Source organism: Parambassis ranga, chromosome 5, assembly GCF_900634625.1.
Source record: "Parambassis ranga chromosome 5, fParRan2.1, whole genome shotgun sequence".
In the NCBI taxonomy this organism is placed as follows: Eukaryota; Metazoa; Chordata; class Actinopteri; family Ambassidae; genus Parambassis; species Parambassis ranga.
In genome coordinates, this window is record NC_041026.1 from 14,326,764 (window position 1) to 14,347,231 (window position 20,468).

At 40.6% G+C, this 20,468-nt stretch overlaps 1 protein-coding gene across 4 annotated transcripts; it reads right to left on the reverse strand.

The window, feature by feature from the left end:
• Window positions 1–1,786: 1,786 nt before the first annotated feature.
• On the reverse strand, window positions 1,787–20,197 carry LOC114435559 (ras-related protein Rap-1A-like). Of its 4 annotated transcripts, none has more exons than XM_028405315.1 (8): window positions 20,050–20,197; window positions 14,775–14,863; window positions 13,828–13,896; window positions 13,368–13,424; window positions 12,065–12,205; window positions 7,454–7,597; window positions 7,096–7,226; window positions 1,787–2,732 (listed from the first exon to the last, which is right to left on the reverse strand). In XM_028405315.1, the coding sequence occupies exons 2-7, from the start codon at window positions 14,829–14,831 to the stop codon at window positions 7,137–7,139; spliced, it is 558 nt and encodes a 185-aa protein (XP_028261116.1). In that variant the 5' UTR covers window positions 14,832–14,863; window positions 20,050–20,197; the 3' UTR covers window positions 1,787–2,732; window positions 7,096–7,136. The 4 variants fall into 4 exon arrangements, with proteins under 4 accessions (XP_028261116.1, XP_028261118.1, XP_028261117.1 ...); XM_028405317.1 differs by lacking the exon at window positions 20,050–20,197 and adding an exon at window positions 19,844–19,902; XM_028405316.1 differs by lacking the exon at window positions 20,050–20,197 and adding an exon at window positions 17,363–17,499.
• Between the last annotated feature and the right edge of the window lie 271 nt (window positions 20,198–20,468).

The window sequence follows — 20,468 nt, forward strand, 5'->3', positions numbered from 1 at the left end:
TTTTAATAAAAGAGCTGCTGTTTTAAAAAACAGAAGAGCTAATAAACAAAGTTCAACAGCAGAATGTGAAGAAATGACAGTTATGATGTTATATCTGAGGGTTATGATGTCAAACAGCCTTGTAAAGTGACATAAAAAACCTATATTATTCCACATTTTTCTACTTACAGAGCACATACACAGCAATCAGTCAGAGATGTCAGTCTATGTTTTAGCTACTTTTAGCAACCATGAGCTACTACCAGGCTAAATAAGGCCGTAACTGCAAAACCTCTGAGTGCAGAGCAGTGTGTGTTTTAGTGCCTGTCAGCTCAGCTATAATCACATTTGCATCTCCTGCTGAGGAAAGCTGAAGTTTGAGAGTAACTGTGGCAGTTACATAAGTCATATATTTTTAATCATCGCTGGTGGTACTGTATGAGTTTATTTTATTTAAATAAATGGCCTTTAACCCTTCATCTCTTCTGACGTTTAAATCCCTGCTCTTTCCTTTGCACTGGAAATGAGTTAAAAGGCGATTACAGAAAATCCCATCTTTCAGGTGAGAAAGTAGGATTAAAATAAAACAGGCGGTGAAAGCTATAAGGTGCAAGAAATGTGCCATCCTCCTCCAGCAAAAGGCCCACAGTAGAATAATCATGCTGAAAAAGCACTGTGTCATTTTGATTGTGAACAGTTGTCCTATTAAGCCACATTATGTAATTTACTGCTAGGATGCTGGCTTTGAATTACTACACTGTGACAGTGGAGACAAATGCTGTGTGTGTGTGTTTTCTGTACACCTACTGACACCTACTGGTCATTGAGGGTAATGCAAGGCAAAGAATACACCACCACATTAAATTTGAAATGGAACAAAATGTGAGCAAAGTCTTGTTTTTCTGCTTTCATTCAAGGGTTTTGGGTGTCGCATTAATATTTTAGGAATTACAGCCATTTGCATACACACACACATTTTTGGCAGCTCATGGTTAATGAGCAGGTGTGGCCAGTTATCAAGCACTGGATCATAGAGTGTAACATTTGTATTTTGGAGGCGTTTAATGGAACTTTTAACATGCGGTCTAAAGAAGTGTCTATTCAAATAAAAGAGGCAGAATCTGACACAACACTCGTTGGACTAAGATGAACTTGGTGGCAAGAGAACAGTACAGAGAAGGAAAAGAACATCTCACAAGCCCAAGCAGAGCACATCTTCGGTCAAACATGGTGGAAGCAGTGTTATGACATGGACGTGTAGGTATGCCAATGGACTCACTGGTCTGTATTGATGATGTGGCTGCTGATAGAAGGAGTGTATAGATCCATACTCTCTGCTCAGATTCAGACAAATGCTGCAAAACTTAGAGGATGCTGCCCAGATGTAGGCAGCTGTGTCAAAAGCCTGGCAAAGGGAGCAAACTTAGCATGTGATCATCATCATTTTCAGGTCGTCATGGACAGCAATTGTATTTAATTCCTAAACGGTTAATATCACACTTACAGAAGACTTCACTCACATCTTGAGTGTTTCATTTTAAACGTGGTGGCCAAATCCCAGAAAGTCTGATTTTACACTGTAAGACATACTGTACTACCTCTACTGACCCACACAGGCTACTTTTACTGAATTATTTAATGCTCACAGTTCTTATTTCTGTTCCAAATAAGTCAAATCCACTTTGAATAAAAGTTTAATTCACAAAAATACATTGACCAGTATAATGAAAATGTACTAAAATGTACTTTAATAATCCATAAAAGCTGGAACATCATTGACAGAAAAACACAAGAAGCATTATTAGAGTTGGTTTAGTATAATATATTTCAGCTTCAAGAGACATAGAAATCAATCCTTATTTTTCCCCATATTTCTTCTATAAAAGACCCATTTTTTTCTGAAGCATTATTATGCAAAAAATGGCATTAGAATATATTATGGGAGCTATGAAATCCCAGTGACTGAGTATAAAATTAAGTCACATCAGAGAGAGATATCTGCAGAAGAGAAGTCCATGAACAACAGGGCGAACAAAGAAAAAAATATATAATAAAAATAATAATACATATTATAGACCTTGATCTATCATCACTGACATGACAGGCATGGAGAATAGGTGTATGGCTATAAAAAAATTCTCACTTTTCCACTTGATTTCACTTGAAAACATCTACACGTAATAACTGATGCTTTTTTTTCATGCTCATTTTTGAAGAATATTTATAATCATACAACTAAAGAGGTTGACTTCCATGTCTTTCAAATACAATATTGAAAAAGATGAAAAATACTGAATCCAAGTTCTAACTTTGTTTTCCTTCTTGAAAGCTGTTATTTTCTTTTTGTTAAACTGTCAAAAATGAAAAGAAAGGGACTGCTCTCTGGCCATGTAGTCAGCTCATGGACACTATATTTTAACTTTCAGAGGCTTTGCTGCAGTTTATCATCATCAGTTTGTGGTGCTGTTTGTTGGTGCAGAAGTGGAAACTGTCCATTCAGGGTTCACACTGAAACTGAGACACAGAGGAATATCCATGGAGGCAAGAGACCAGAGTCTTCTCTCCCTCACTTTCTTACTGTCTTTTCTTTCTCTCTTTCTTTTATTCTCTCGTGTGGATCATCCTCATCTTTGATAGGAGCAGTTCGGTCGGTTCAGTTGATTCACCGTTTTATGGCTGATGGAGGGAGGGGGCGGGGCTGTTGGAATGCTGGCACGTTCCAATCAGGGCAACAGTTCTTCATTACAGCATTTCTGCAAGACAGCACACTGGTTAGGTCCTCACTACACTTACTATGCTCATATTCCACTTAAATATCTACTAAGTGTTGATGCCCTCTAATGGCCGTTTAATGGCATTACACGTGTTTTTACATCACTATGAATAAGAAGGCAGTGTGTAGGAGGACAAATCATCAGACTGAAGATAAAGACTCAAATTAAAGGTCAACAAAAAGAGAGTATGACACTGTAAATACTAATGTGTGAGTGAGATCTGAGTCACCTTATATCACACTTGACATTTTACTATGTCCTGCTGTTTACATGCACTGACTCAAATTTAGCACCATTCATCAAACTGTTTTTTCTTTCGAGGTTTACTACCCTATGAAAAATATATTTCACCTGAAAACCACACAAATATGCACTAAATGTTTTTAGTAGTGCAACTACTGCCATTGTTTTTCTCAGCCACTTGCAGAACAAGCTGAAGAAGCTGTGAGTAAAAACTACTTTCACAACTTCAGCTTCCATGGGTCATAACGCAGCGATCCATCCTGCTGACACAGACACTCATAGATGGCAAAGGGGGAATTGGCCAAGCACTTACTGGGATGGTTGAAGAGTGATCAGGTGCAGCGTTGGAAAATATCTGTCTGGCTCCATTGCCAGCAGTCAGATCTCACTGTCCTATCGCTGTGGCACACTTGGTGCTTAGTGCAGCTACGTCTGATGCTCGCTTTGTTCAGACCGATTTGACAGTGCTGCTCGTAGTCTTGTAATTACATCAAGGTGTGTGAGAGCCTCTGGTGGGCAGTTCTAACACCCCCGGCTTTTAATAAACATCAAAGTCTGAGTGTGGACAAGTGACTACATGCACTGTTTTGTAAAGTCCCAGGTAACTCTGAAATTAATTTGGAGACCATGCTGCAATGCAGCAGTGCAGAAATTGGCTTTGAGGCGCAAAGGTGGAGTCTAATAGACCATTTTCACAGCAGACCTGTGATTTCAGGAAAGGTACAGATCTTGTTCTATTTAGGTGTTTGAGGTCCAGAGCCATGCAAGCTCTTACTGCAGGAATTGGAATGCAGCCATAATTACTATTACTGGTTATAGCTATGACAGGTCAAAACATTTGTGGTTTGAAAATCATGAGGTCTCTCATTGCCCATTAGGGTGACATCCAAATCGACTTCTAGCTATTAAAGTTTAAAAAGATCAATTATATATTCTACACACAGTTATTGGAATGACCGGCATGGAGGCATGTGTGACTTCTTAAAAACACAATGTATACAACAAATCACCACAAATAGATTAGTCTGAGAATCAATGGGCTATCATATCAGATATCACCTCCCTAAAAGTTTCTGTCCCACTGACTACAGTGACAGTTTGAACCAGAAATTTGTAGTTCATAGCGCATGAGGTCAGCATTCTGGAAAGCGGCCAACAAAGTGTAATGTCCCATTAACTGTGTGTGTGTGTCCTGTCTGTGGCTGGCACTGTAACCCTTCTCTCTTTCTTGTTGTGAGTTGTGAGCAGTGGAACAGCGAGGCAGAAATCCCGTTAGTGCTGGTTCATTGGGCTGGCCAGCGTGTGAACGGGTTTGGTGTTGGTTGGAGGGGGAGTGAGGGGTGCAGACACCGCCCCGGGGCATGCTGACAGAGGCCCTACTTTCACACACACACTGTGGACCTCTAACTGACCAACACAGATGGATTCAGACGAGGAACGCAGTGGGTGGTTTAGTAACCCTGGTGTCTGGGCCGGGCACAATGGCACTGTCTGTATCACTAATCCGCTGTTATCGGTAATATCAAAGTTTTATTCCCCCACCCGGAAAAGTTTAGAAGTAGCTAAAGAAGGTAGAGCTGGCATGCACACTGAGGTTTGGCTCTGAAAACACAAGGTCTTTTAGCATTTTGACAAAGAACTGACAAATAAAAAAAGAATTCTTGTAAACTGAAGTGTTCAGCTCCACCCATGTTAATATCTTAACAACACTAAGCCTACTTCTTTTATGTCTATAAACATTATTTAATTACAAGTTTCAATCTACCAATTCTTCATTTCTGGCACAATGCATAAAGACCAACCAGTCTGATTTTTTTTAATATCCTGTTTTAAAAACTACCAGACCTGCATGAGTTTTAGGTGCTGATGTTTGATTTCAGGGATGATGTGCAGACGCAGTTTTTAAATGACTGGCAGCTTTATAACCTTTACTGCACAAAGATGTGACTGAATTCTTTTTACTTCTAGCTATGTTTGAGCTATTTCTATCAAGATGCAGGGAACAATGACTAAGAGTAAAACATTTTCAAAAAAGTACAGTACGTGGGATAAGGAGAAGCAGTTCACATTTGCGCAAAATGCTCATGTCGTACCAAGCAGAGAGCAAGCAGGGAATTCAAGACAAAATTGTCTTTTCAGAAAAAAGGACCGTATCCTTTAACATAAGTGGATTATTATTATTGTTACGACCAAATGCAGTGTAGGTCAAACCGCACATTGCCAAAAACGTAGGCAGCAAGAGCATCAAAAAAAGGCTACCACAATAACAACACAGTCCAACCAGCACAAAAAAGATGTTTCATTATTTGTAGCGTTACAAAAGCTGACAATTATGTCTCCTTTGCACAGCAGCTTCTCAGAATGTGACCTTTTTTTGCCAAGTTTTTTTTATTACTTCCATCACCACGTACATTTAAATGCTTTCAAAGAGATACTGTCCAAGAGTGCACACTATTCCACCCACTTTACTATTTATTTAAAGACTACAAAGGCAAGCAGGTACAAGCACTCTGGCCTTTAAAAAAAGGTCAAATGACACATTTATGCAAAGCTAGTTTCAAGCATTCTGCGCTTATTAGTGTTTGGAAACATGGAGGCCTGCCTCTAATCTGCATGTGAGTCTGGCTGCACATCATAAGATCTCACAAGATTTCCTCAACTGACTATACCTAAAGCCATTGTGAGGGAAACTTTCCACATCAGGGTGGAAACATTCCTTACTTTGACCTTCTAATTCGTTGAGGGATGGGTTAACTGCTGTTCGGTCTTATCAGGAGCTCATTGTGGATGTGAACTTTGACCTAGAGTAGAGCTACTATTTAAAATTAGAAGTCTGATGTTATACATGTTTATGATATATATATATATCCATGCAGAGAGGTCTAACACCGTTCATAGCAGTACAGTTATGGTATTTCTTTCTGTGCTGAAGAGCATTTTAAAAGTAATAGTATGATACTGGTATTAACAGCGTTAAGGATACCTTATGTAATAAATTACCTTGATATTTGATTTAAGCTGTATTTTTTAGATATTCCTCTATATACATACCTACCTATAACATTTACCTAACATATTAGGATATTTAAATACTGTAGATATGTTGTCCTCTATGTGTAGATCCTAAAACAATGTACATCATAAATTTAAAAAAGGACAAAATGTCACTATTAGCATTTATAAAAAAGGATTCAGCTTCTTCCTACTCTTCTCAAGCAACAAACAAGTAAAATGAATGATCACAGCCAATATTAGTCTGTTTGCCTGAGTAAGACTTTCTTCAAACTTCCTCATTACCAAGTACTGACAAAATGATAAAAAAAAGAAGTGATTCTGATCGAAAATGATGACAGATCAGGATTTTCTCAGACATAACCGTTTGCTGAGGTCTGAGGTTTGATTCCTGCTCCCATACCGTGACTCACTCATGAACCAGTGATAAAAATGTAAGAAGAAAATGCAAATGAAAGCAAATCACACTTCCAATGGGTGACTCAAGAAATGGTAGCATGTCGTGAAACATTTACTGGACCCACACCTCATTAATATAGCTGAAATACTAAGACCTGTAAGTGGATGCCTACTGTAGCTGTTTATAGCAGAAAGTATAGGATGTGTCACTTCCTCTGTCACATGGAAGAGGTCCGCTTCAGATACGAATACTAATTTATCCAGAGTACAGACACTTTTTTTTTTTTCAAAAAAACATCCAGCCTCTGTTGTACTCCCCGCTGTCTGGAGGGGGGGCTCTCACTCCTAACTGCACCTTCAAAGGTCTCAGTGGTTTTCATTATGTGCTGAAGTTTGGCAGAAAGGACACTGTTGACATGATTTATTTGTGCCTGGACAAATAAATGTGACTTGACATAGCTCCAGGCTAACTTATAATAGCCTGTGATGAATGATGAAGTACAACTGATGTAGGCAGCATCACCCGAGATGCAACAGGAAGATCAAGGCTATTACATAACACTGATTAACCTGACAGCATGGCTATGAATCATGACCTCATGAATATGCCAGCTGCATGTGTATTTATGACTAATGTGTTTTGAAATTGTAGACACACACACACACACACACACACACACACACACACCTGGCTCAGAGCTGCTGCAGGGGCTGGAGGAGGGGGGGTCTTTAAAGGAGGACACAGTTGGATTTCTTTTTTGCCTTCTTCTTTTCCACTGGCGTTTTCCTATTTATCTGTCTGACCAGGTCATAGAAGATCTAAAGGAGAGCAGACAAAAACCATGAGCAAAATCAGTGCCTGACCTTTAACATGGGTTTAAGCAGCCACTGTTGTGCCTTTCAGTGATCACATAAGGTACTGAATGGATTAGTGTCACCATTTACACACACACACAAGGGTGTTCACTAGGTTTAACAAGGGAACGTAATAATTTTCATGTTATGCGCAAACAAATTAACAATTTTCACAATGTGTGTGCACTCACATCAAGGACGTTGATCTTTGACTTAGCAGAGGACTCTAAAAAGGCACAGTGGTTCCACTGTCTGGCCAGGTTTTGGCCCTGCTCCTTCCCAACCACACGCTCATCCTCCAAGTCGCACTTGTTCCCTACCAGGATCATCGGCACCTGGGGACAGGCAAGAAAGATTTAAGTCAACATGTATCCAACCAAACATAATTATTCTGTGTTAAAAATCTATATAAAGTAAATTAATTCACACACACTCATTTTTTGTCTCCTAAATCGATGTTCCTCGAAGCCTAAATTCCCCGTCTTCCAGCAGGGATATTCTTCTAAAATGTGCAATATTGATCACACTGATAAGCTGGAGCTTAAAAGGCTTACTTTTGACACAAGCAAACTACTACTACATGATAACTAACACCAATACCCTTCAGCAGCATCCTTACCACAATGCATCTCAGAGTTAAGACAACAGTTTTTTTATGAAATACAGTCTGATCCGAAGTAGGAATGGGAAAAACATGAGGATGCTACCCTAACTTTAGCACTAAATTTGCAAATAACAAAGATCAAGTTGAGCCATTTTTTGTACCTGCTGAAAAACCAGCAACAGCAATGTAAACATAACCTACAACTATGCGCTGAGTGGAAAGCTCATTTCTCTTTTTATATAATAATATTGTGGCAAAACGTGAAGAAATGAAAACAAGCACAGTCAAACACAGATATGTCTGACATTACTTTAAATCAAGAGGTTTGTAAGCCCATAAAAATAAATAGTGAAAAGGTAGAAACAGAAAAGGGAGCAAGTAGAGAAGAAAATTAGGCCTAAGAGGAAAATGATGAGTGAGGCAGTACAAAAGATAATAAAGAAAAGTAGAGGGTTCCGAGTGGAAAGGGGAAATTGGATATGGAATTCAAGAAATGAAAACCATCTGAGTGTGACCGAGTATGATTTATGGCAGGGCAGCGTCTGAATTTTTGGTCCACTGGAGCATCATCAGTACAACACCACACACGCGCCGCTAGAGAAATGTGTGCCAGTTGCAAATGTCCATCAGGTGAAGGTGTGTCAAAAAACACATATGAATAAATGGATGCTGACATTTATTGTTAACGCCTTTCAACACCTTAAAAAACGTAATCTCACACACAGGGACACTCAACCCATCCAATGTCAGTTTGCTGCTCGCCCCTTCACACTACAGCTAAGCTAAGTAGTAGTAGTAGTAGTAGTAGTAGTAGTAGTAGTAGCTTGTAGACCCAGCAGCTTTGCTCACATACTTCTGCTGAGCACAACAGTGATATTAACATCTGTGTAGGTCCAGTGTTAAGGGTGGGGTTTTGCACTGAGGAGAAGTTAAAGTACAGTATTTGCAAACATATTCCCAACCTAAATGTAAGAACAAGAGGGGAGATACTATTAACAGTCAATTCATTTTCATCTCAAGCCAGGGTGGCAGGTCACAAAGTCAAACAAGAAAAATCAATTCCCCCCGTGGAAGGCCAAATAAAATCATTTACGTTACACAACAGTGACAAGGGAGATTAAGCAATATGAACTAGCAAGAGAAGCTCTTTGTTTTATTTTTGCTTCTTTAAAAAGGAGACTTTTTCAAGCAAAAATGAAGAAAAAAACCCAACAAATTGCAGCTGGTGTCAGTGTTGCACTTCTTCTTTTGTGCCCTCTGTCAGGTGTTTCAAGAACCAAGGTCAGAAAAACAAATGTCTGAGGAAAAAAAGAGGATATTCTGGGCAAAAAGTTCAGCCCTGACTGTCACAGTGGGCAGAACCAGGGCAGTCAGGGTGTCGGGATGCGTCTCATCCTGCCTGCTGTTTCCTGACCAGCTATCTAGGGAGAATGTCGGCCCGGAGGAAGTCATGGCAGCCCCGCCCAGCCGGGATAACATCGCTTTCCTTCCTGAATGTTTTTGAACATTTCAGCTGAATTCCATGCTCTGGCTGCTCTTAGGAATTACATGATAATGCAAGACCATGTCTGTGCATGTGCATGCGTGTGATCATTTGGCATGAATTATACTGTCACGTTTACAATTAGCATAAGAAATCACTTAGTGTAAAAATGAGTGGTCATGACCCACATTTGAGAACGGGTTTTCTCAGAGTATTTGTGTTAGTGGTACAGTTCACCAAGCAACAAACATAATCAACTGGTGGAAAGTTTTTCATGATGCAGTACAACAGGCGCCAATAATATATCAGCTGGGGAAATCTATTTGTGGTTGGCCTGCAGTAAATAAATCTATGCATGGGAAATCCTGCCTACACTCCCTTCTTCTGGTCCAAAAATGGGCCCCCCAGGCATGTTTTGTGGATCTGGAAAAACTGGGTATTTGTAAGCAATTTGGTGGTATGCTGACATGTGCCAGCTTGCTCATTACTTGAGACCCTTTCCCACCCACATGTCTACCATTTCAGGGACAGTTATTTTAGCAGTGTGTCCACACTCCTTCAGACAATGTAAAGAATAGGATGATTATTGCAGGGTTCTTTTTCTTTTCTCCCCTACTCTTTCTCCATTTGTGGGGCAGACGACAGGAAACCGAGATGTTTAGATTAACCCTGCAGAGGTTGCTGCTTGATGTTTGATATCCAAACAAGCCTCACACTGGACTGCTGAACGACATTTCTCCCAGGGGTCCTGGGAGAACCAGTGGTATGCCCTCCTAACACAAACTCTGAACCATGCTGGGATAGGAAGAAGGGAGAGAAGGGTGGAAAGATAGAGGTATGCAGGGAAGAAAAATGTTCAATGTCAGCAGCACAGAAAGCAGCATTAGCCTACTTGAAAAATCCACACAGCCCACAGAGAATCTGTTCAGATGTTAACATGCAAAAGACAGGTCCTATCCCGCCCACAATGGCATGCTGTAGACTGGATTGCGGGGAACCCAGAACAGGAGAGTATAGAATTGCACAAATGAATGGAGCCCTCCAAATGAAGCAATGAGTCACAACCATGGAGTCAGGCATTAGTACCATACTAGTCACACAAGCAGAGACGGAGATGGCCCGGAAAAGTCATAAGACTTCTCTTACATAAGAACTGTGGAAGGAAGTAAAGGAAGTGAGCTTATAATACACTGGTGACTGCTCACTTTATTTTTCACTTCTAACAACTTTTTTTTAAGGAGATGGAATTCAGCCCTGCTGCGTTTAATGTACAGCCATTAAAAGGCCTTTTAATTGAGCTTGACAATTATAAAAAGATTGGTACATTTTGCCAGCTTTACCGCCAATTGTGTGTGGCAGAGCGGAGAATAAGAACAGCTGTAGCAGCAACCACTCTCTTTACTTCAGCTCTTCAGTAGTTTAAAAGCTGCCTGCAAATAAGAAATCTGTCCTCTTGGACAAAAACAACATGTTAAGCATTTTCTTTAGTTGTGCATTTGTGCAAGGGGCAGTGAAAGATAAACAGATGTCATAGCTATCGCAGGTAAGAGCTTTAAATCCCTAGTAAACTAATAGCTGACAGAGGTGCCATGAGAGGCCAGATAAGCAAAACACTTTAAAGTCGAGGATATGTTCAAAGGAACACATTTCCAGAGGAAAAGAAACAACTGTTTTCTTGCATGTCAAGGAGCCACTGATCCTGCAATCCATCTGTTAGCCTGAGGCTAACCTCAGTTCCCAAACCACGTATGCTCTAATGAAGCACCACAGCTTCACAATCCAGTGTGTTTTTGATGAGCGGAGGCTTTCCTTGCACATCACCCCTGACAGTCCAATCACCCACACAGAGCGCCAGACCACAGTAAGACCACAAGGCAAGCCAAAGAGAAGAGAAGCAACAGGCGCTGAAAAGGCCAGTCAAAACAACAAAGCAGAAGAATATACTGGCACAGATAGTGAAAGAGAATGGTACAAAACTTCCGCAGTAGAAGACTTTACAGATGGCTGACAAGGAACAGAGAATGAGGGAGAGAAAGGGGGAGGGAGAGAGTAAGACAGAGGGTTATGGTAACATTCATTCCCTCCAGAGATCACCAAAAAAGGGCATCTAAATTCCTGCTGACGCACTATCAGCTCTACCAGAAAGGGATGGAAGGCTAACTCACTAGAACAGCTTTACCATTTAGCAGATACAGAAAAATGGAAATGTGTGACTGACAAACAACAAGCTAGGAAAATAATGAGATGACACATGTTCTTTGAATGCAGTGGTACAGTGGTCCACACTAAAAACCACGAGGAAACACCAAGTCGATCAATAATATTCCTTTACAGGAAGCTATAGCTGAATATCAGCGCTCTGTGAACAATGATTAAATCATCAAACCACAGGAATAAATATGACATTAATATCAGCTAATGCTAAACTAAGTAGAGTAAACAAAGCTTTTGACACAACCTGTCTTACGTTGTGGTAATACAAATTTGTAATTAGTGGCATAAGATGCAGTGATTATAGAGTTGAATGGTATTCATAGCAACAGTGTGATCAGGCTCCTGAACAATGTAGGCGGCTGAGCCCACGAACACAGAGCGCTTAATCTGTACTCTTCTCCATCTACAACCTGTTCAACAACCATTATGAAAATGTAATAAAATGAGAAATGAGATAGAACAAAATGTTAGTAAAACCAGGCATGCATACTGTACACTTACATCCTCTGTGTCCTTTACTCGTAGAATCTGTTCTCTCAGGTCTTGGAGGTCGTTGAAGGTGGACTGTGCTGTGATAGAGTATACCAGGGCAAAGCCTTGGCCATTCTTCATGTACAGGTCTCTCATTGCTGTAAATTGTTCCTACACAGGGGAAAATGAGAGGAGGGAAAGGCCATGAGCTCTGTCATGGAGCTTGAATACCTTTGGATTAATCATATATTTAGCATGGCTGTTGCTGGAAATTACTTGTGTGTACTAGTGTGTTCAGAGATGCAGTATGTATACACTGAGCTGAAAGACCAAGTTTCTCTTTATTAAAAACTAAAGGATGTGGACATTTGAAGCATTTTTAAAACATTAGCTTGAGTAAGATTAACCTCTTTCACCATTATGAGACATCATTAAAAAAAAAAACACTTATTTTAAAGGTAGGGTTCGAGATTTCATTCTAATGCACTTTTTGTTATATTAGTGTAACTTCTCTTTACAATCCAATAGCAACCAATTAGTTAGGCAGTTTCGCATTAAAACGAAGAATATTAATCATCTGTGGAAGCTATCAAATGGTAAAAACATCAGCCAATCCTCCGGGTGGACCCTGCCCGGGTTATTGGCTGGTTGTCACTCTTCCTGCTCTGCGCGCACCAGAGGTACGTGCATGATGGCCGAAGTCACAGGCCGCAGCTCGTATTCAGGCAATGCGGGTCCATGTGATTGGGGGGCGTGGCTTCGGGGTGAGCGCCGAGAGAAAGGGGGCGTGTGTTTTACTTTTCAAATCTGGCTGACTCTCACTGAGTTTTCAAAAACTCCTACCCTACCTTTAAGGTCCCAGGTGGATACTGAAACAATGCTCAAACAGTGCAGGAAAAATCTTAGACCCCCATCAGGTTTTTTCCATTACAATTGGGCAGTGCGGGCTTCTGTACACACACAGAAGTACTGATTGATATTTAACTAAAAACAGATGCGTGTTGTAATGTGTTTGCAATGTACACAGTGCGAATAAGTACTTAGTACTACTCAGATTACCTATTGCAATTCCTTTTCAGCGACTGCAGTGTAATGAAACATGCTTTGTTATTTGAAGATGCCTGCCATGCAGTCACATCTTGTATCAAATGTAGTTTTTCTGAGTCAGCCTAGAATTTCTTCAAAATAAATTACTTTCCTGGAAGAAAGAGTTTTATAATTGACTCCAATTTAGGTTTCTGTAAAGTGATTCAGGAATGTCTACACAGAGCACCAGGCAAGGGTGTGTAGGGCTGGGTATTTAAGAGATTTCAGTGCTGTGGAGTCCACTTACTGTGCCGGCTGTGTCGAGAATTTCAAGCATACATTGCTGCCCATCTACCTCAACTTGCTGTAAAAAAAAAGAAAAAAGAAGAAACATGAGATGAAGACTAAGTGCATCATATTCACCTATATAAAGGAAAAAATCCTGTGCACTGTATAAAGAAATGGGGTAAATCATTCAACATCCAAACCAGCTAGAACCAGCTAGAATAGATGTTGCAGTTGTTTAAAACACAGGCAATGATACACAGCTTACATGGAGGAGAAAAACAGGCAAAGAATACAGTATAAAGACAAAAACTACAAGAATGAAAAACAAAAACAGAGGAAAATTTAGGGACTAGGGGAGACAGATGAGAGAATTCGCAAGAACAATATAATGACGTGAACCTGCAGAGCAGCTGCTAGCAATCAGCTCATTTCAGGCCAGTACTCAGCCTCTCCCTCTCCACTTCTCAAGGGACACTCACCTTTCTGTACGAGTCTTCTATTGTAGGGTCATATTTTTCCACAAAGATTCCCTGTACAAACTGAACTGTCTGCAAGAGAAGGCAGAGAGAATACCAAACATCAGATCAATGTGACCTCCTGAGTAGAGGAACAAAGCAGCCATAACTGTAAATGCAGTTAAATCGTCTCCCAGCACTGTGTCAGTCTACATTCATCACGACTAGATAGGAGATCATGAATGAGGATGTTTATGAAGGTGTTATGGTCTAGCCAAGAGAGTCACACATGGAAATGTAAAGCCAAAAGTTTGCACTGCACTATTTGAAGCACTGTGCATGGTGGCAGGTTTACATTAGGGGTAGACCAGGTTCACATAACATCTTAATCCTCCCTGTTTGAGGGATTAACCTGTCTTTGACACCTGGTTGAGGTTAGCTAAGCAGGGCATGCAACATTTCACAGACATCATTGACAAAATACATTACAGGTGAAGTTTTGTTTCTGTTCTCCATCAATCTAAAAAATAAAATACAAAAAATAAAAAAGGAACCCAGCTGAAAACTGCCATGGATTGATGTATTAAAGTTTTTTACCGAAACCTGGTCCATTTTTACAGCTAGAATATGGCAAGCTTACGACTGGGATGGCTGTAGAATCTCGGCAAAAATAAACCGACAAATGGAGGTTATGCAAAAACAGCTATTTTGTACAAAAACTGTCCAGTCAATGTGTTGACTGGACAACAAAGGCAAGTCTCTATCTCTATAGTCAAAGCAGAACCAGAAAGTAGAAGTATCTGCACGTTCTTTTTTTACTAAAATTATACTTGCTGACTTACCTTACCTTCTTTTATAGTTTCCTTCTAAAAACTTGTAAGGTGTCTTGCTGTTTCATTGACAATTATCTACAAAGTCTTTAGGAAACACACTGCAGGGGGGTGGGAAGGGGTTCAAGAGGGCATACTCACCAGAGCGGACTTGCCCACACCTCCAGAGCCTAACACCACTAGCTTGTATTCACGCATGGCGGGATTGCTTAACTGGACAGCCCAACAGTCTGTTGAAAACATAAATAAGGGACAAGCAAAATGAGAAAATGTGTAGAAAAAGACAGCAGGAAAAAAAGTCAATTTCTGCACAGAGTAACTCTGTATTCAAGCAGGACAAAAGAATTTTCCCAGTCTGGTCTGAGTTTTTCTACTCCAGAAAGGAAGGATTCTAGTCATTCCTGGAGGTTATGGACAAGAAGCAGCACAACAATGGAGGTAACACCCATAAGTGGAGCTGCTTTAGGGTGGAGGAGGTGAAGAGTATGTGACCCCTTTCTAACACAAACCAGCTGTGGTGTGTATGTGTGTAGGGGGAGCTGAAGGGGAGATGATACATGGATCTGGCAGATATTCCTCCAAATGACATAATCATCTGGCATTCGCACACCAAAACACACCCTGATGTCAAATTTTTTAGTCACTCATTTCTGGTGTTTGTAAAACAAAACATAAAGTGTCTGTCTCTTTGACTAATGACAGGGAACAGCTGAAGGAAGTGGAAACTGCAATAGTGAGGAAATTGTGAAATCACTGGAATATCCCTTTAAGGAACGTAGAGGCTTCGGATCATTGGCACACGTTGTGGCGTTAAGTCAAATGGGCTAGCCAACTGGGTCACTACAGAGCCACAGAGATGCTAGGGTTGATTTGAAGCAGGGCAAAGTAGGGATTCCTGATTCCTTGTTGACAACCCAGCTTCATATCAAAATCCAATAAAAAGTGCTTTATTTCCAACCTCATCAAATAATCATAATAATTTATATATAATCAAGTCTTCAGCCCTTTATTACCAAGTGTTTCACTGTAAATAGGTAAATGTCCTATAATTGGCAATGTCTTTGTCTTTTAGGGTCTACTATAGTTACGTCAAAAATGCTTAATTAACACTATAACCTAAATTTCCCTGAGGAAAATCTTAAACATCAGGTTTCTTTAAATACTTTCAGGGGACTGCTAGTGTGTGTTTTAATGATCCTTGGTCCTTTAAGTAGAAGCTTTTAATTCTGGAGGGTTGAAAAGGCTGCTGAAAATCAGAACGTGGCTTATGTTAAAATTGGGTCCTAGGAAGGACAGTGTTGCCTCACTTGATAATCAATGCTTTTTTGCAAACCATCAGAAGCTAATCGTCAGCCATTCTGGGAAGCAGATGATTCCTTCCTACACTGTTCTTTTTACAGCAGACTCCACTGAAATTCTCAGGAGGGGTTGGGCAAAGGACTAAGGACCTCCAACTTCAATCAGAAATAGTGACCGCGAGGGATATGAAGCACAGACTGTGAATAATTCATATTCCTTAATCCTCTACTCACAAAGAGAAGTTCTCCCTGCACAATTAGGGAGGAGCCACTATTTGTAAAAAGAAAGAACAAGGATGGATGAGTGCAAAGCAAACACAAGCTGCTGCACACTCATGTAAACACTAAAGCACACAGTCATGTGCGTGTCATATAAAGACATATAAATCTACACAATGTCACACTTAGATTTAGACTAGGCCCTTTCTTGTCAGCTATGTGCACGTCATGTTGCATGTGTAGAAGTACTGACCCTAGCTTCAACAAAACATCTGAGGCCTGCACTGTGACAAATGCAGTTCGTAGTTAGTAGGAAAAGACATTAGAGGTCTAAGATCTTATGCATGTCTATAGGTGTTTGCATAGCAAGTGCTATCCCATTGCTGTGTAAATACAGTGCATGTAAAATTTGCACCATGGTAGCTGAGAGCATGATGGAAGTTTGTGACTGAAAATCACGTTTCCAGTTGTTTTCAATAAACAAAAAAAGTCCTACATGCATCACAGGTTGATACTGAGGAAGGGGGGTTGGTTTCCTTTATGAAATTGTGGTTGCTTAGCACAGCAAAAGGCAGCGACATTCAAAAACACTGTTGATGGTCACAGATTTTTTTCCCTGCATGTTAAAAAACTGCAATAAGGATTTTAGATGATGTGTGAGCAATAACATTGATAATATGAAAAGATTGTATTAGATAGTAGGAGTGAAGTGGCAACATTTCTTAGCTCATTCTCACACAGTGAAGTGATTGAGCTCAATCAAGACACAAACACCACCTTGACCAACACAAATGACCTTACCGATTATGACCCAAACAAACTCCACCCGATATTCAATAGCTGGCAATGCCCCTATTATTTCTTCAAGTTCTCCAACTGTAACTGAAACCCGTTAAATGGAGAGGGGAAACTAAGTGATGAGCTGATAGTCTTCTTCTGACAGCTGGTCTCCACAAACTTTCACACTAAGAAAACTACACACAGCACTGTACTCCCATCCAGCTGCATTGCACACACACACACGGCCATTTAAGGACATCAGGCTTTAAAACCAAACCTCTCTTTCCACTCAACTACACACTGTCATTCCCAACAAAACAAACACACCACCACCGTTCCTCTGCTCTCGTAGTAACCCCAGCAAATAAGGAGCGAGGGAAAGCCACATGCCACAGAAAACATGCTCCTCCATGACATCACTGCATCACTCACCCTCTACAGCCAAAGGTATGTATCCATCTAAGGCTGGAAATTGGATTAGGTGCTGCTGGTAGCAGGAGCATGCAGCGACCGGGTGTCTGGATAAATTGCAAAACTGAATTTAAAGAACATGAGATCTACAACTAAACTACAACATCAACTATTTCCTGTTCTATTAAGCAATGTAGCTGTCACAGCATCTGACTCAGCAGGATGGGATGATTGGCAGCTACCCTCTTTATCTTCCACTGTGTGCGGATGGTGAGAAAAAAATGCACGCATCCGTTGGTTAAGCCAGAAGCACGATACCAACTTGTGTATGCATCTGTTTTCTTGTTAACCCACAACCCAATTACAGGAGCTACAATGAGTTAACACCCACTTATGGTTTATGGGTGGGGAAAAAAACAAGGTGATATATAGTTCCGCCTAAAGTGTTTTTTTTTAATTTGATAAGCTTATGGTTACTCATTTACTTTCAGACTGAAGGTAAATGAACCTTGTTCAAACACAAACCTTAGGCCCCATTCACACTGGAGAAAGTCATTCCAGCTAGAGTAGGATTGAGCCCAGACAGCCTTTAAGCTGGATGCAGCCTGATTCGAGGTGTTCACACTCAGAAAAAAACACATCTGGATTGATCTGGATGCGCCCGAATCCTGCTTAAGCCACATTTTTTCCCCAGTGTGAACGGGGTATTAGAGGTATAACTCAAATGACTACAGAAAACTGGCAATAAAATATGTGTCGGTGTGTGTGAAGTCAATTCCCACATATATCCTAGTAATGTCTTTACAAAATAAGGGAAAGAGATAATTATTATTATTATTATTATTGACACAAGTTATAGGGAGTCTTCAGGGCATTTAACTACCTCACAGATGTTTTTAATACATCAAATGGTACCTGCTGAGTCCAACTAACTAAACAATTAATTAGAATGAATTAGTTTGAAGTGCATCATTTGACCCCTGTCTTTAACTTACTATAATTAGTGCCAAATTAAGTAGCTGTGGCAAGAAAACTTCCCTAGGAAATCAGGAATTTACAAGCCTGTAAAATTAATCTTTGCCAGTTTTCAAAGTGTGATCTTAAGAGAACTCCTCGGGTGAGGCAAAAACAGTTCTTAACTTCATTCAGAGGATTAAGACTTCCAAGTAACCAGGTTGTAACTAATTTTATCCCTAAATCTTTTGAAACTATTTTATAAAATGACCCACATCAAGAACATAAAATAAAAAATGATCCCATTAACTAACTGTAGAGATTGTGCATCTCTTTTTCAGATCAACCTTAAATGTCCCCATTAGTCAGACCAAAACTGCAACTTAGCACACAAAACTTTACTGTGACATAATTATGACAAAGACCTGTAACTGACAAACACTCTCAGCCAAATGCATCTGTGTCACTGGGGCCTTGACCTGTAACCACATCCTCTTTCCAAAGCGCGAGAAGACTTCATGCTGATAGGATGGAAAAGGAGTAGCTACCTACTAAAATAACCTCTTCCAGTCTCTGTTCCTGTTCAGGGCTCCAGACAGCAGGCTTGCATGCTTTCTTGTTAAGAAGAGGAAGGAGGAGGGTGGAGTTAATAGGCTGTAACTCATCTTTAAACCAAGGCTGCTATAAGGTTCAGGGCGCAGGATGAGGCATGTGTGCCATTTAACATAGAATACATAAAAAAAACAACAGCACCTTACAATCAGCCTGTTTAAACGAAAAGCTCTGCTTGATCTGGAAACTGTGATAATATGTTAATAATAAAACTGACCAGCTGTGTGTTTATAGTTTGAAGACAGAGTGCACACCTTTCCTGTTTCTCATCACTCTCCCTGCAGCAGAAATAGCCTCCAACAGGCTTGGACAGACACAAAGCTTGGACACAGACAAGAAAATGTCATTTCAGCTCTTGGGTTATCTCACTGTGAATCTACCTAATATGCTTACGGCAGTGGCATATGCTTATCACTCCAGGTCATCCTAAGCCTGCAATCTGTGGCTCTGACTATGACAGCGAAGCAGCCAACACTCCGTCGATGTGTGATTACAACATTAGCTTCCACAACATTAATCAAATTCTGTTCAAATCATAAACCCGATTACAGATAAATCCTTAAAATGCCGTAATCTATAATCCAGGCAAGTGAGGCCAGCATCTGTCCATAAACAATCTGATTTCAAACCAGCAACCATTCTAAGTCCCGTTATCAAGCTTGTTAGCAAAATGCCGCTAACTAGCTAGCTTTAACTGCCTGGTAAGGGCCGCCGACACTTCACTAACCGCTAGCTGCGGCTCGTTAGCTAGCGAGCTAACCAGCCGACACATTCCTTTCCTCGGCGTATAATCAAAACACAGCTAACCCGTCATAAACGTGCTGCAAGCTCAAGCTCTCTTCTTAATTCAAACGTCAACCGGGCATGACAGATTTTAAACGAACCCGCATTACGATGTATTTGCTCGGCAAAGACACAGCAGATAGCTAACGTTACCTGCCCTTCCGCCTGGCCTTGACTAAAATGGGAGTGCACACTCCGGTTTGTACTTGCGGACAATTCTTCCCATTTATCCGACAGATAAAACACACACCGTGCACTCTGCTGTATTTGCTTATTGCCCCGCAGGTGTCGACGCAATGTGCTCCAACGCAAATGACTTATTTGACCGCATTTAGCATCTAGCAAAGTTTGGCACTCACCGTCTCTTGCTCGCTGTCTCTCGCCGCTCCGCAAGTGTCAGTTTGCCTCCGGCCTCTGTGCGCAGCAGACGTCACTCCTGACTATTTCTCATTTTTCTTAAAAGGGCATGACACAGCGGCCCGTCCCGCATCATTTACATGATAACGGGCTGCACAGTCAGGATGAGTGTCAACACAAATACACACTCCTGATATATTCATCGTTCCTACTATATTGCAAAACAGCTACACATTTCCTCGGGGGGTTATTTTTGAAAAGCATTTAAACACTGCAAAATCACACAATTTATGAAGGAAAGTAGTAAAGTGTCAAGTGATTACTAGTCATTGGGTCACAGAGGTTTTAAGTCTTTTGGGGGAAAAGTCTTAAGTCCCCCAAAGGGACACAGACCATTTAAGTATTTTGCTTTAAATGCTGG

Excerpts from the sequence above, each read along its gene's own strand:
- LOC114435559 (XM_028405315.1), bottom strand. The coding sequence starts at position 14,831 with ATGCGTGAATACAAGCTAGTGGTGTTAGGCTCTGGAGGTGTGGGCAAG. Across the intron at positions 13,425-13,827 it reads TAGAAGACTCGTACAGAAAG|CAAGTTGAGGTAGATGGGCA; the intron begins GTGAGTGTCCCT and ends TTTTTTTTACAG. Across the intron at positions 7,598-12,064 it reads GAGTAAAGGACACAGAGGAT|GTGCCGATGATCCTGGTAGG; the intron begins GTAAGTGTACAG and ends GCCTGTCCCCAG.